Raw genomic sequence first — 16,724 nt, 5'->3', positions numbered from 1 at the left:
TTCCTTTCTATAGCCTATAGAGAGTGGGAGATTGTAAACGGTTCAGAGGATATCCACATGGCAGGTTAACAGCATATATTGGTGGATTCCCCTGCTCAGCAGTGTTGGATTAAACGTGCAGACTAAATCACAGATGTTTAAAGGTACATTTGACTTCACATCAGATTTGAAAAAAAAAATACAATGTGCAATACCCCCCCCCCACGTGCAATTAAGAGTCATTTGCAATAACCTGTAAATAATATTGTTATTGCTCTTTAATTTCTTATTTATATTGTGTATATAGTGTAATTTATTTATCTACATTTTTGTATCTTGTGTCTTGCTATCCCTTTCTGCTGTGACACTAAGATTTTCCCCACTGTGGGACTAATAAAGCATTATCTTATCTTATCTTATCTTGACTGAACATCAGAAGGTAATTTGTTTGTTTCTTAGGCTATCAAGTTTTAAGTAATTAGCTGATGAATGTGTTGTGGTATGTTTTTTAATGGAGAAATCCCTATACAGGGATAATGATTCTGTGTAGCTGTACATTCTCTACATTCTCTACATGCTTTTGATAGAATGGCCAGTTTGAAGCCACTTCCACAGTAAAGTGAGAAGCTATAACTGCTATCTAATCTAAGTAAAAGACAGTGTAGGAGAACAGTGATTAGCCACTATTAAGAGAATTGTGGGATTGGTTTGATGGTTTGGATTGGTCTAACTGCATATTTGTCTTGCAGTGTGTTGGATAGGTATTTGAGGTGTAATGCAGTATTTATACTGTTGTGAATGGAGTGTGTTTTGGCACTTGAGCCGGTGTTCTTTTTTTAAATAAAATTTCTGCTGCTTATTTACCTGTTGTAAATAAAACTTTAGAATATGAATTCCTTAATAATAAAAATTCAGCTCCCTCTCCAACACTCGCCCCCTCCCAATCTCTCTCTATCTCTCTATCTCTATTGCACACCCACTCTCAGTCTGACCCAGGACTTCTTCAGAAATGGACATGAAACACATTCTCCTCATCTTATCAGGTAAAGCCAACCAGCCTCAATTCAGCTCTCTCTCTCTCTCTCTGTTGATTGGCTTGTTCACAGGTGTTCACAGGTGCTGAGTACAGACTAACCTTAGATTAAGATTAGGATTAGTTTAGACTGAAGTATGATGGTCAGGGTGGAAACATGGGGAGCTCAGAAAACTAGGGGTTCAGGTCCAGCTTAAAAAAACTGTGAATCTCAACAATGAGAGTGTCTACCTGTAATTAACTCCATATAACATTAGAATAAACCCAAATAATCATAAAGTCAGTGGTCAGTGAGAGTGTCTACCTGTAATTAACTCCATATAACATTAGAATAAGACCAAATAAACAGAAATAAAGTGGTCAGTAAGAGTGTCTATCTGTAAATAACTCTATATAACATTAGAATAAACCCAAATAAACATAAAGTCAGTGGTCAGTGAGAGTGTCTACCTGTAATTAACTGTATATAACATTAGAATAAACCCAAATAAACATAAAGTCAGTGGTCAGTGAGAGTGTCTATCTGTAAATAACTCTATATAACATTAGAATAAACCCAAATAAACATAAAGTCAGTGGTCAGTGAGAGTGTCTACCTGTAATTAACTGTATATAACATTAGAATAAATCCAAATAAACATAAAGTCAGTGGTCAGTGAGAGTGTCTACCTGTAATTAACTCTATATAACAGAATAAACCCAAATAAACATAAAGGCAGTGGTCAGTGAGAGTGTCCACCTGTAATTAACTGTATATAACATTAGAATAAATCCAATGAAACATAAAGTCAGTGGTCAGTGAGAGTGTCTACCTGTAATTAACTCTATATAACATTAGAATAAACCCAAATAAACAGAAAGTCAGTGGTCAGTGAGAGTGTCTATCTGTAATTAACTTTATATAACATTAGAATAAACCCAAATGAACAGAAAGTCAGTGGTCAGTGAGAGTGTCTACCTGTAATTAACTCTATATAACATTAGAATAAACCCAGTTAAAGTCAGTGGTCAGTGAGAATGTCTATGTTTACCTGGACTTATCCTCATCTTATCAGGTAAAACCAACCAGCCTAAATTCAGCTCTCTCTCTTCCTCCATGATTACTTCTAAATATAAAAAAAAAAATCATTTCAGTTTCATAGAAAGTTTGTGCTTCTTTTAAAAAGTTGTGTCCAGGTGTAAACACATATCATCCTCTAAGGAGACAAACAACTACACTTTTTACTACATTGTTAGTGATTATTTACTGAAATAAATAAAATAAATAAAACCTGTATAAAGAATATGGTACATTTAATGTTTTTTGTTTGTTTCCAATCTGTTGAATTTAGTAAATAAATAGAAATTGTGTCTAAAATGTTTGATATTTGTCAGTGGGTTTACTGTAGGGGATTTATATACTTGTTTACACTCAAGAACGCGTGTCATTAGAACAGAGTGCACAAACTTTTGCTTACAACTATCATAACCACATATGTAATATACTAATCTAAATCACTGTCCCGAGGTTTGTAGATTCAGGAGTTGGTTCTCCTGGGTAACACTACCACAAAAGCTCACCTCTAGAAGTGTAATTTTACTGAAAACACAGAACACTCAAAAGAACAAGATTACCACCATCCCTAAAAACCCTGTGTCTCCATTATTCCTGTTCCTATTTTCCTATTCTCACTTTTCTCCATGAAGTGAATCTGGCAGTAGTTCTTTATAATGTGTCAGAATAGGACCAATAGAAATGCTCTAAAATACCTTGAAATCTTTAAAAATGTTTTGTTCACCTACAGTGTAAATAAGAATACAGTAAGCCTAAAATCATTATGATTTCTTTAAAAATACATTTTAGAAATAAAACCTGAAAGGGTCAGCAGTAGAAGGGCCCTAACAAAATGTAGTGTGGATTATTATTAGTCATATCTAAGCTGAAATGTATCTTTCTAATTCTAGTCTATCAAATATACAGACTATAAGATACAATATACATATATATATATATATATATATATATATATATATATATATATATAGAGAGAGAGAGAGAGAGAGAGGGAGAGAGCAAGCAAAGGAAAGAGTTGTCTCAGGAGATTAGAAAGAAAATTATAGACAAGCATGTTATAGGTAAAGGTTATAAGACCATCTCCAAGCAGCTTGATGTTCCTGTGACTACAGTTACACATTTTATTCAGAAATTTAAGATCCATGGGACTGTAAACAATGATGAGTGATTGGCCACAGGAGGAAAATTGATGACAAATCAAAGAGACAGATAATACGAATGATAACAAAAGAGCCCAGAAAAACTTCTAAAGAGATTAAAGGTGGACTTCAAGCTCAAGGAACATCAGTGTCAGATCGCACCATCCATTGTTGTTTGAGCCAAAGTGGACTTCATGGGAGATGAACAAGGAGGACACCATTGTTGAAAACAAATCATAAAAAAGCCAGACTGGAATTTGCCAAACTACATGTTGACAAGCCCCAAAACTTCTGGGAGAATGTCCTATGGACAGATGAGACAAAACTTACAATAACTTTTTTTGTGCCTTTTTGCCAAGGCACAGCTCTATGTTCACAGATGGAAAAATGAAGCATATCAAGAAAAGAACACTGTCCCAACTGTGAAACATGGAGGAGGCTCTGTTATGTTCTGGGGCTGCTTTGCTGCATCTGGCACAGGGTGTCTTGAATCTGTGCAGGGTACAATGAAATCTCAAGACTATCAAGGGATTCTAGAGAGAAATGTGCTGCCCAGTGTCAGAAAGCTTGGTCTCAGTCACAGGTCATGGGTCTTGCAACAGGATAATGACCCAAAACACAGCTAAAAACACCCAAGAATGGCTAAGAGGAAAACATTGGTCTATTCTGAAGTGACCTTCTATGAGCCCTGATCTAGATCCTATTGAGCATCTTTGGAAGGAGCTGAAATATGCCGTCTGGAAAAGGCTCCCTTCACACCTGAGACAACTGGAGCAGTTTGCTCATGAGGAGTGGGCCAAAATACCTGCTGAGAGGTGCAGAAGTCTCATTGACAGTTACAGGAATCGTTTGATTGCAGTTATTGCCTCAAAAGATTGTGCAACAAAATATTAAGTTAAGGGTGCCATAATTTCTGTCCAGGCCTGTTTCATGAGTTTATATTTTTAATAATTCTGTTGAAGCATGGTTTAAAAGTAATGTCTGACTTTCACTGGTTAATTTTCAGAGAATTTTTATTTATTATTACTTTTGTCAGAGTATTATAATATATAATATAAGTATATATATTATATAAGTTATTTCTGTGGGTTGTGGGTTTTTCTTTCATTAACCGAGGGGTACCAACAATTTTGTCCATATGTGGTGTCTTTGAATTTTAGTTTATTCAAACTAGCTAAGGATATTTTCTGAGTAAACAGTAAAGCACTTTTGTAAGACGCTCTGGGGAAGATCGTCTGCTAAATACCATAAATGTAATGTAATGTAATGTAAATGTAATCTTTATAAATCTATATATTTACACAAATAGAATATTTATTTGCAGTGTTACTTTATTATAAAATGAACTACATGCAGATGTGTGTAGGTGTGTTATGAATAGTAACTGATATTTTGTCTCTGTTTTCAGTATTCTGGGCTTTTACACTTGGGCAAGGGAAACCAAAAGGTAACCCCCCCCCCTCCACACACACACACACACACACACACACAACAGCTCTATTTACACACCAACATGGCATTGACCCAGAGATGCAGAATATAATAATAATAATGATATATATATATATATATATATATATATATATATATATATATATATATATATATATATATATGTATGTATGTATACTATGTAATATTAGTTTTGGGTGCTCATGACCCTGTCACTGATTCACTGTTTGTTCTTCCTTTAGGCACTTTTGGTGTAACAGCACGCATTAACCTTGAGTTGTCACTTCTTGTTACTCTGATTAGTAAACCATTATCCTAACTTGTCTTGCTGAGAAAGGATGAGATTGTTCACCTGGCACCAGTTCTCCAGGTCTCTTATCATTATCAGAGATCAGCCCCACCACAACACAACACAACTTGACAATGGTGGTAGGGCTGGAGATGGCCACACAGTTGTAAGTGTACAGTAAGTACAGCAGGGGGCTCAGGGACACACTGCTTGTGGTCTGTCCGTCAGGAAGTTGGAGATCCAGTTATTAATTACACAAACACAAGCATTTTAACATAAGCACCCCCCAGTGTTCAGGTAAGACAGTGGACTGTGGAGCAGGTGAGTAATGGCATCATTTGTAGAGTGGTTGGGGCAGTAAGTAAACTGTAGTGGGTCCAAGGAGTCCAGCAGAGCAGAAGTGATGAAGTCTCTACCAGTTTTTTAAAGAGTGCTATCTCCTCATGTTCTATCCACTCATGGCTTCTTCTAGTGAAATGTCCTGTGTTTTTTGGACTTTATTGTCCACCAGTTTCCCAAGAAGTCCCCAGACTGCTTATATAAAAATGTAGATGTTCTTGGAGCTGTGCTGCATGTCCCAGTCTGTCATACAGGATTTCCTGCAGGACTGGCCACCCCCTGAACTGGAATTTCCTGTTTCAGCTTTTGTTTGTAGATTGGCATGATTAAGATGGAGGCATGGTCCAACTTAACAAATGATGGTTGAGCTAACAGTGGGGAAAAAAGTATTTAGTCTGTCACCAATTGTGCAAGTTCTCCCACTTAAAAAGATGTGAAAGGCTGTAATTGACATCATAGGTAGATCTCAACTATGAGAGACAAAATGAGAAAAACATTCAGAAAATCACATTGTCTGATTTTTAAAGAATTTATTTGCAAATAATGGTGGAAGTATTTGGTCACCTACGAACAAGCAAGATTTCTGTCTGTCACAGACCTGTAACTTCTTCTTTAAGAGGCTTCTCTGTCCTCCACTCATTACCTGTATTAATGGCACCTGGTTGAACTGGTTAACAGTATAAAAGACACCTGCCCACAACCTCAAACAGTCCCACTCCAAACTCCACTATGGTGAAGACCAAAGAGCTGTCGAAGGACACCAGAAACAAAACTGTAGACCTGCACCAGGCTGGAAGACTGAATCTGCAATAGGCAGCAGCTTGGTGGGAAGAAATCTACTGTGTGAGCAGCAACCTTTGGAGGGAGTTGAAAGTTCATGTTGCCCACCGACAGCCCCAAAACATCACTGCTCTAGAGGAGATCTGCATGGAGGAATGGGCCAACATACCAGCAACGGTGTGTGCCAACCTTGTGAAGACTTACAGGAAACGTTTGACCTCTGTCATTGCCAACAAAGGATATATAACAAAGTATTGAGATGAACTTTTGTTATTGACCAAATACTTATTTTCCACCATTATTTGCAAATAAATTCTTTAAAAATCAGACGATGTGATTTTCAGAATGTTTTTTTCTCATTTTGTCTCATAGTTGAGATCTACCTATTATGTCAATTACAGCCTTTCTCATCTTTTTAAGTGGGAGAACTTGCACAATTGGTGACTCACTAAATACTTTTTTCCCCCCACTGTATGCCTTATAACTGTCTTTGAATGGAGTGTAGCAGTGTATTGATGCCCCTGGTGGGGCAGGTGATGTGTTGGTGAAAGTTCGGCACTGCATGCTTGAAGTTGGCACTGTTAAAGTTCCCAATTGCAATAGGTGCAGCACACCGGTGGTGCGTCTGAAACTGTGTGAGTGCTTCATGAAGCTCACACAGTGTAGTGTCCATGTTAAAGGTAAAGGTGCACGTATTTGTCACTGTACAGCGAAATGTGTCCTCCGCATTTAACCCATCACACACACACTAGTGAACTAGGAGCAGTGAGTACACACACACCCAGAGCGGTGAGCAGCCAACTCCAGCGCCTGGGGAGCAGAGAGCTCAAGGGCCCAACAGTGCTTGCCAAGCCCGGGAATCGAACCCACAACCCTGTTATCGATATCCCGGCGCTCTAACCGCTGAGCCACCACTGACTCACATTGCAGACATATTATAGAACCACGCTGGAGTTCAGTGATCTCTTTAGAACCATCCATTCTTTCAGGCAGACTGCATGGCTAGGGGCTTTATTTTATACACCTGTGGCAATGGCACTGAATTTCTCTACATTTGTATATATCGTGCATGTAATGGAGAAATTATGAAGTGAAGACTGCCATCCCTTGTTTAACAAAGAGGATATTAAACTCTTTATAAATTATGAACTAATTATTTTCTAATTTTAAACATCTTGGTTTATAGTTCATGAAAATCCAGAGTTTAAGTAAATTCTATTCAAACAATATAAAAACAATATCTCTTTGTCAACCAGAATCGTGTTGTCTAGAAGACAATCAGCACCCTCCACAGGATAAACCACAGAAGGTCACTGCAGAAAAGACTGTCTGTCCCTGTTTTAATGCATATTAATGGAAAGTTGACTGGAAGGGGAAAATGTGGTAGAAGAAAGGGTGCACAAGCAACAGGGATGACCACAGCCTTAAAAGGATTGTGAAGAAAAAATGATTTAATAACTTGGACTGGGTTTGGTGTCAGTGGATCCAGAGCCATCACACACGCATTCCTGATATTAAGCCCATTCTGAACCAGAGACACTGTCAGAAGCATCTGACCTGGGCTAAGAAGAAGAACTGCTCAGTGCTCAAAAGTTCTTCATCAAATACAAACACATACTGAATTAGTTTGAATGAGTGTGTGTTGTGTACGAAAATACAAATAAAAGAATACATTGAGCAATATAATAACTTAGTCCAAGACAAGTCCAAGTACAAACCCGCACAAGACCAAGACAGGTCTGGTCTTATATTAGTATATGTATTGAATATAAACAAATTATTCTCAAAGTATTCAAGACATCTTTTACCAAATGTATGCGGTTGGTTAAATCTTGTGTTAGTTGAAGAAGATGTTCTGTAAAACTACACACAACCAGCAGAGACAGACACACTAACACATCTCCCTCTTTCTTCCCAGTTTCCTTGTTTCCAGGGTTCCTATCCCACCGTCTGTATGTGTCTGATGAGGTGACTCTGAGGTGTAAGGATGGTGGTAATGTATTGGCGAGTGGTGTAACATGGTTCTTTAAAGGCAATCCCATACCTACCAGCAATGCCACACTGAAGTTCCCAGCAGTGACAGTGGACGACTCAGGGACGTACCAGTGTGAACATGGAGGTCAGAAGAGCGAGGCTGTTGAGATCAAAGTGCTGGGTAGGACATCACAATGCTAAAAAATAAAGAATAATCCTTCAGTAAAGTACAGAGTCTGGCTAAAACCTTCTCTCTGCATCTCTTTCTCCACCCCACCACCAGATATGTTGCCCCAGGCATCACTGTCTGTGTTAAACAATGCAGACACTGTTATCGGTAAAGGAGGAGCAGTTCTTCTAAAGCTCTACATGGAGGAAGGGCTAAACGACTGGTGGTGCCGTTATACAGAAGGTGATCAAGAAATGTGGCAGCCAATAAAACGCGACCCAACACAGTCTAACAGCAGTCTGATCATACATGCTGATGTTGGAGAGGGAGACGGCAGGACCTATTGGTGCATGGACGCCAAGAAGGGTCTGACGCGTGAGGAGCGCTCACGTAGTAACGCCATCAAGCTCACAGCTACAGGTAACATCTCTCATGATGACTAGGGTTAACTCCAGGCTTTCTTTACAGCACTGCACACCATCATTCTACACACCTGCAGCTGGAAACAGAGGGGCGTGATGAATACCCAGAGAGTAGAGAAGCATGCGGTGATGACTAGGACTGGGATTGGGAAACACTGCTTTCACATTCCACGTTACTTTTCTTTCTATAAGCATCAGCAGGTTTTCCATTCACCATGTTTCAGCAAATTTTGAAAAAATCGACATCATCTGAATATCGTAAAAATATACATTTACGCTAGGACAAGGTGGAAAAAGGTGTGAAAGTATGATGGCTGTAAGTCATGTGATTCTCTTATCAGATGGCATGTGTGTTCGGTGACTGGCCCTACAGATGGTCCGATCATCACACACAGCTTTTCAACAGGTTACTTTCCACGTTCAGAAAGGCCAAATCCAAAGCTGGTCTAAAAAAAAAAATGGCTGTGCTCTGCTCTCCCAGAACTGTCTGGTGCATTTGCACTTCCAGATGTACGATGAATGTCATCAGGGTGTCCATGAGATTTCAGCCCTCATTAGCTGAGCCACTGCTCGTCCTGCCTGCCCGGCTCTGAACAGCTATAAATGTGATATGCTGAAAGCAAAGACAGAGTTAAATATTTCTGTTCTGTTTGTGCGAATGCCGCTCCTAATTACAGTCACCTATGTCATTCAAAGGTTTGTTTTGCATAACTGTAGTGAATGGAAACAAATCTTACTTTACATTTTTGCAAAACATTTAAATGGAAATTAAACAGGTGTTAGAAGTTCATTGTAACACTGATGTTACGGTGTGGTGTGGGGTTTGGACTCAAGTGCAGTTTATTTATTTATTTTTAACTATTATTACTTTTCTATTTTTTATGTAATGAACTTTTTTTATATGTTTTATATCATGAGTGTACCAAATGTGAATGTTTGAAGTAAAAACGAGATTGGTGCTTGGTGATGCTATGTGGCCATGGTAAAACTTGAACTCCCAACCTTGGTGACCACCACAGCTGTGAGAGGTGGCAGTATAAAACGGTTTAAAACAATACATACAAAAGGGTGGGGAAACAATAACAAATTAAACATCAGGAGGGGCGTCTTTCCAAGCAGGGCAATCCAAACTGCCCTGAAAATCCAAACTCTTTCCCTTTTTAAACTCTTGCTTTTCTTAACTGTTTGCAGCATAAACACGACAGGGAAGTGTGTCTGGCTGGGTGTATATATAATGTGCCACACAGGTGGGTCTGGTCAGCAATTATTACCGCTGGGGATTCTGGAGCTTGGAGTTCTTTGCTCCAGCTCCACCAGCTGTCTTACTGTGCTGGCTAGGCCCCCTGCTGGTGGATGCGCCCAGCGTGCCAGAAACCAGGAACGCTACTCATAGCCCTCCCAGTCAACCAGATAATGGGTACCACGTCGTAAGGCATTCCATGCACCCTCACTACATGCTGCAATAGCATTTCTGCCGTTTAATTGGTCGAGGGGAGGTTTGTAACCATGTTGTCCTTAGACGGTGGAAAACCCAACACATGGGATCACGACGTGGGACGAGCTAGGGTCGGCAAGGGGTGTAGAAGGCCAGGTGGAGGGCACATACTGCCGACCAGGAGGACCACCCTGGGGTCGGGCTCCCTTCAAAGGGCTTGTGTTATGACCTCCTCAATGCTCCAACAGAGGGGAGCTACTTTTTGGGAGGCAGGGATCGCATTTAGACCTCGATAATCAATGCAGGGGTGGATATTTTTTCTCCACATAGAAGAAACCAGCCCCAGACAATGATGAGGATGGAAGTATGAACCCGGACTCCAATGCCTCCTTAAATGCAGGCCTGTGGGGGAGGCAGGATTTGCAACTCTTCCTTACGAAACACAGCACAAAGATCCCAATACACATCAGGAACCCTGTCCAGATGAGGAATGAGTGACTCTGGCATTAGGGTTCCTCTGAGGGGCCACTTCCTTGTGTCCCAGACAGGTCCCTTGATAATGTGGACCCCAAGCATAGATCGAGTGAGTTGCCCAATCTATTCAGGGGTTGTGGAGCTCCAACTGCAGATGAGGTGCCTGAGTCACGTACAATTCCACCTGCTCCGTGTACGCCTACAATGTTATTGCTTGGGTGCGATGGGTCATGGGACCGGAACCCACATTCCTCCAATCTATGGCATGGACAGGCAGTGGACATTCCAGGGGATCCACAGGAAGGCCGAGACTAGCAGCAAGAGAGCTGTCCACGAAATTGCCAGCAGCCCCAGAGTCCACAAAGGCTGTCAGCGATATACGTTGGGAGGTCCAAGCTAGAGTAACCGGTAGGTGTAGGCCCGAGATGGGGGATACCACATGGTCTAAGGCAGAGACCCCTGCTCAGGTTACACCCTCTCTGTCCCAGCATTTGAGGGACTATCTTAGACCTTTTCCTCGAGACGACGGATCAGGGTGGTAGATGGTCATGTAATCGAGCAATCTCCCAGTTGCATGGGCATAATGAGGCCATAATGAGTGGTATAAGAGTCATTTGTGCAAATGACTACACATAGTCTAGTACTTACAGGTAAATAATTATCTGACTTGTATTATTTATAATGTCTGCAATGGAGGACTTCTGGCCAAAGGTCAATTTATCTGCCACTGCTTCCCAAGATACACCACTACCTCCAGTGTAACTAGGCTTGTCTCAGGTTAGGTATTATCTCCTAACTTATTTTTTATCTGTCTGTCTCTTTCTCTTAGGAAAAATGGTGATGCTGCAGATGTCAGAAAAGCCAGCGTGGTCGGGTGATGATGTCACTGTGAGCTGTGATGTGTGGGGGGGTCCAAAAGTGGACCAGGCTGTGTTCTATAAGGATGGACGAGAAATCACAGGGATACAGAAAGTCTCTCAGAACAAATTTACCATCCAGAACATCACCAAGTCCAGCGAAGGCGTGTACCACTGTGATGCCACCTACAGGTTCATTCACATCAGTAAAGATGCAGCGACGCATAGCAACTTGCCCTCTGATCAACAGGTCCTCACAGTCATAGGTAACCCAAATCAAACAACACAATAACAAACACTGCAAACCATCATTTCTTAGTGAATAAAATCATCTGAAATCCTATTGGTTGGAGTAGTGTAGAGGGTTTAGTGGGTAACAACACCCCCTTCACCCAGAGGCTAGGGTTCAATTGTCTGACCGGACAATCCCACCACTCTACACCAATAAGAGTTCTTGGGTACGACTCCTAAGTCTACATTCTCCTTTTATAATATTCTTACATCAATCCCAAAATAAGAAATATCAGCTGTTTAGACTTTGGAATTATTTTGCAGTGTAAACAACATGTAATCAACAGTCACACAACAACATAATACAGCAGTACAGTTACACAAATCACAAAAATACCACAATACCAAAGTAGCTTTATACATAAACCACAGAAATATGAGCAGAAAACATTCATAATCCTGTGGTGTGATGATAGATAACGGAGAGGTAGAAACTTATCATACTTGGACATTTGCTGCTCCTCCCAGCCATGACCCATATGTTCATAACCCTTTATTAATACCTTCATAACACAGTGGTGTCACATTTACACAACACTGATGAGGTTTTAATGAAACACTTCTTTCACTCTGATATCATTCAGATTGGATTGTGTACAGTATATTTTAGGGTTTCTGTGTTTCTTTCCCATGACTGTGTATCTGACTGATGTGTAATTGTGTGTTAGCTGGTCCTCCTAAGCCCCGCCTGGACTGTACACAGATGAAATGTGAGGGTCAGTGGAGCAGCAAGCCTGATTCCTACCTCTGGCTTTACACTCCAGAAGGAGCAACAGATCCAGAAAAACTGCAGGAGTCTAAAGATCAAATCCTCTCTGGGAAAACTGGGACGTACACTTGCAGTGCTAAATGGACGGGCTCTGGTTTCTCCCGCAAGAGCAATGAATGTCGGTATGCAGGTAAACTCATATACCTTCTTCATATCCCAGTACTGGTGTCCAGTCTACAGTTTTAATCCCCAGCACAGGTTAAGGAACCCAGTGTACTGTTCAATTCCAATGAAACTTGGAATTGGACTTCCAATGAAAGTCAAGACAGGCTAGTTGCAATTCAGGACAGAAAAGGCTTAAGCCAAGCAACCTCTGAATCAAGTGAGACAAGACTCCACTCAAACAAGTCTAGTCCTGAGTTAAGCCAGTCTAGTTCAGAGATAAATCAGTGTAATCCTGAGTTTAGCCAAAATAATGCAGCCTTGTCCTGAATTAAGCCAGACCAGTCCCAGGGTAAATTAGTGTAGTCCTAAATTAAGCCAGGCTTAATCTAAATGAAACCAGGCTTGTGCTGAAATCAAACAGACTTGCCCCAAGTCAAAGCAGTCTAGTCGTATTTTAACCCAGTTCTTAATTTATAGAATGATAGTAGTACAGGTGATTGGTCTGAATGTTCGAACCATCCTAAAAGCCTCTTTACACTGCAAACCAACCCAATAATGGTTCAGTTTAATCCAGAGAGAGCCCACCACTTTTGTTCAGGCCACATTTTTGTCATTAGGTCTGGACTGTGGTCTGAAACACCTTTCACACTTGCTATTTTGATTCGGACCAAACTGAAAAGTCTGAAACAAATAAAAGTAGATGTGAAAACACTCTTAGGTTTCATTTTGGGTCTGAGAACTGCCTGAACCAGTAGTGGCAATATCTCTCTCTACCCTCATTTCTATGTCCCTCTCTCCAGAACGAGATGCTACGAAGTCCAACATCTGGGTTGTGGTGGTGGTGCTGTTAATGGTGGTGGTGTTTCTGTTGCTGGTGGCATTGTGCATGTGTAAAAGACATATTGGAAGATACAAGGTCAGCACTGGGAAGAAAGAACGTGAGACGGGGAGCGAGTGTGAGCTACAATCCTGCAAGAAGGAGAATGACAAGGGCCAATACGAAACCCTGAAAGATCAGGGTAAGGGTGAGGGTAAGGGCTCTCAAAACTCCTCAGGCCGAGGTGAACATCAGTGAGACCTAACGCAGTTTTTAATCTTTGTTTAAGGGAATGTAAAAAATAAAACAAGGAAGTGGTTAACCCTAGAACACTAACGTTAAAATTAGTAACACCATCACTAACGTTGGGTATATTTTACCCGGTATATAATTCCAGATAAAATATAGTTTTCATCCATTTATTTTAAAAGTACAACACTGTATGACAAGTTTTGGAACCCTTCTTTAATTTTACAACATACAACATTGCATAAAATACAAAAAAAAAGGTACCACGGATGACCCTATAAAAAAACAGAAACATTATTGGAAAATCGGGTAATCCTTAACAGGTAATGTCCTAACAAAATAAATAATGCTGCTGGGAACTTGGTCTTTGGTCCCCTTATTCCTGGGGCATGTGAGCCCTGTCTGGTAAAGGCACAGTCTTCCTGCATCACTGATAACTGTGGGACAGAGAGACAAAAATGGCATTTTTTGAGAAGGGAAAAAATGACCAAATTCTTTTGATTATATGAATTTTCTTGGAAAATACCATTAATTGATATTTATTCATTGCCATTATACTAATTAAGGATTATATGCAAATTCTGGGACAATTCTAACTTACCTTATGCCTTACATGCAGTCAGTACAGGCAGGATAGTAATGGCGAGGGCACACTGGTCGATGGCAGACATGACACCTGTGTTGTGTCTTCCTGTCCGAGCCTGTTGGGCAGTCAGCACACCTCACTAAGGGACCTCCGCTTTCTGCTGCCACTGGTCCAACCTCTCTAGCAGTAGTGCCAGGTGTAGGGATGTTGCACACAGTGCAGATGAGGATTCTGAGCTGACGGGACAGACTTGAAGAGCGGAGTCTCTGCTCTGCCCATGGCTTGATAAGTGCCATTGCCAAAGCCTGCATATACTGCTTCCTCCTCATTAGTGTCACCTCTCCTTAAGGCATTCTCCTTGTGAATGATCCATGAGTTTATCACACCAGCGTTCATCATGCCATATAGCACACACAGTGGCCACCTCTTGGTTTTTGGTTTTTTCACTTGTTAGCATGCCATAGTAAAAATGCCTGATACAGCATGTCAGCTGTGGATGAAATGGGGCAGAGAATGTGGCCGGCCTGAATGTTGTTTCCCTTGAAAAGTGCAAAGAGCGCCTGATTTAAACACACAAACACTAACATCGGGTAAATTTCACCCATAAAATATGTTACTCTCTATCACTAACGCTGGGTAAAAATCACCCAAACGCATGCCTCTTGAAGAAACCACAGATGGGAGGAGGGAATCAACCATACCATTAATGACATCAATGAGTGCCCTGAAGCTACCCAAAGTCCCATGCAACTCAAACAGCAGCAACACAATGAAAATCACATGACAAAAATTGTGTGGGTGAAAATCACATGGCGTTAGCGTTCTAGGGTTAAAAAGGAAAAAGGAAATGGTGAAAAGGGTTCATGAATTTCACAACACACCAACATTGTTTGATCGGAGGACACTGCCAGAAAACGCGTGAACCTACCAGTAACTGAGGAAATGCTAACGTTAGCCGTTTCTCCCCCACGGTCTCTACTAAACTAATAAAGAGAGAGAGAAAGCACTTTCAGTCAGGAGAGAATGTTATCATTTCTGTCATTTTACTGTTTATGGTGGACAAGTTAGTGAGCATGCTAATTGCTAAGTTAGCTCTTCTGCTAAAAGAAGCTGACCACACATCCCTCACTGCCCCACCCACAGCAGGATTATGTACAGTTTCTACTAAACTCAGTGTTTATGAGTGTACTGTAATGAGTGTGTAATCATCAGGCTTGTGTTTGTGTTTTATTGTTTATGTTTGCTGCATTAGCTAGCATGCTAAACCATGAGTTATTCTGAATAGGGCTAAACACATCAGTTAACTTAAGTTAGCTCCAAGCTAAGCTTTCACACAGAGATCCAATCACAGCTATGACAGAGTGTAGCTCTATCCAGTATCAAAGTATCTGATCTGTAACTATTTTCTGTGGTTTTAGTGTTTATGACTGTTGAGTTGACCGATGTGGGCATGCTAACAGTAAAAAAAAAATGTTTTTGGGTAACCAGGCTTCTGGCCAGCCTCATTTCCCAAAGTGATGTTGACTGACCATGTCTAATGTGACGCAAATAGATTCAACTCTCATTTTCAGTTGGGATAAAAAGTGTAAAAACTAAAATATAAACCATGTGGTTCAATAATAACAAGCTTACCCATAGATATATTTTTACGAGCAAGAAATATTTGAATTTGGAATAAGCTGTATTTACATGTTTTACAAATGTAGAGAAATTGTATATTGTTGAAAATGTTTATGTTAATGATGTTTATACTTTTTCACATATTGATCAGTTACAGAACAGTAAAGTTTGTTTTGTTTTTTATGTTATTAAGTGTCATTTTTACACAGAAATAAAAACAAAAATGCTGAAATATCAGAGTGCTGTTCTCTTTACAACCAGAGGAAGCAATAACCCAACACCATACTAACATCTAAATCAGCAAACCCAGTCAAAAGCTGTGTGATGTCATCTTCTTCAAAAAGCTGTATTTACTTCTGCACAAAAAACCCCAAAAACCTCCAGTCTGGAGAGTGTTCTCTTCTCTTATTCTGCCATTATTGAAGGCTTATCACTCACGTTTTACTTGATTTGACACACAGGCAAACTGTAGTGTGTGAGCATTGTGTGTGTAGGTATCAGTACTGATGTTTGTATTTTGCAGCATTTAAGATTCACTTTGGTGCCAGGACAGACAAATGTCTGGATGGTGGTGGGCTTGAAGGCTTTAACATATACAAAACAAAAGTATAATACAGACAGGTATAAAGGACTAGGAGATTAGTGTGATGTGTATACAGTGCAAACCACATCAGTTCATTTTAAGATTGTTCAGTGTTAATAATAGATGATTAGATAATTATTGGTGGATTTGTAGCGGATTAAGTGTAATTAAGAGATAACGTTAATAATAGTGTACAGTAATAGTCAGCAGAGAGTTCCGTTCAGGGGATCAGTTTGGCCAACAGATGATCACAGTGATGAAATGTTGATGGTCAGGAAGATCTCCACCGAGGACTACCTTCCCCATTT

The 16,724-nt window shown here is 40.3% G+C and overlaps 1 protein-coding gene across 3 annotated transcripts; it reads left to right on the top strand.

The window, feature by feature from the left end:
• Positions 1-977: 977 nt before the first annotated feature.
• Positions 978-16,065, top strand: LOC140555867 (contactin-2-like). 3 transcript variants are annotated; one of them, XM_072679196.1, is made up of 7 exons: positions 978-1,022; positions 4,614-4,652; positions 7,984-8,220; positions 8,323-8,628; positions 11,369-11,662; positions 12,356-12,586; positions 13,362-16,065. In XM_072679196.1, the coding sequence occupies exons 1-7, from the start codon at positions 989-991 to the stop codon at positions 13,634-13,636; spliced, it is 1,416 nt and encodes a 471-aa protein (XP_072535297.1). In that variant the 5' UTR covers positions 978-988; the 3' UTR covers positions 13,637-16,065. The 3 variants fall into 3 exon arrangements, with proteins under 3 accessions (XP_072535297.1, XP_072535299.1, XP_072535298.1); XM_072679198.1 differs by having other exon boundaries at positions 12,356-12,578; positions 13,362-13,538; XM_072679197.1 differs by lacking the exon at positions 4,614-4,652 and having other exon boundaries at positions 982-1,022.
• The last annotated feature ends 659 nt before the right edge of the window (positions 16,066-16,724 follow it).

The sequence above is a fragment of the Salminus brasiliensis genome, chromosome 5 (assembly GCF_030463535.1).
Source record: "Salminus brasiliensis chromosome 5, fSalBra1.hap2, whole genome shotgun sequence".
NCBI classification, from domain to species: Eukaryota; Metazoa; Chordata; class Actinopteri; order Characiformes; family Bryconidae; genus Salminus; species Salminus brasiliensis.
The sequence above is the reverse complement of the archived record's forward strand: the minus strand, read 5'-3'. Positions and strand labels throughout refer to the sequence as shown.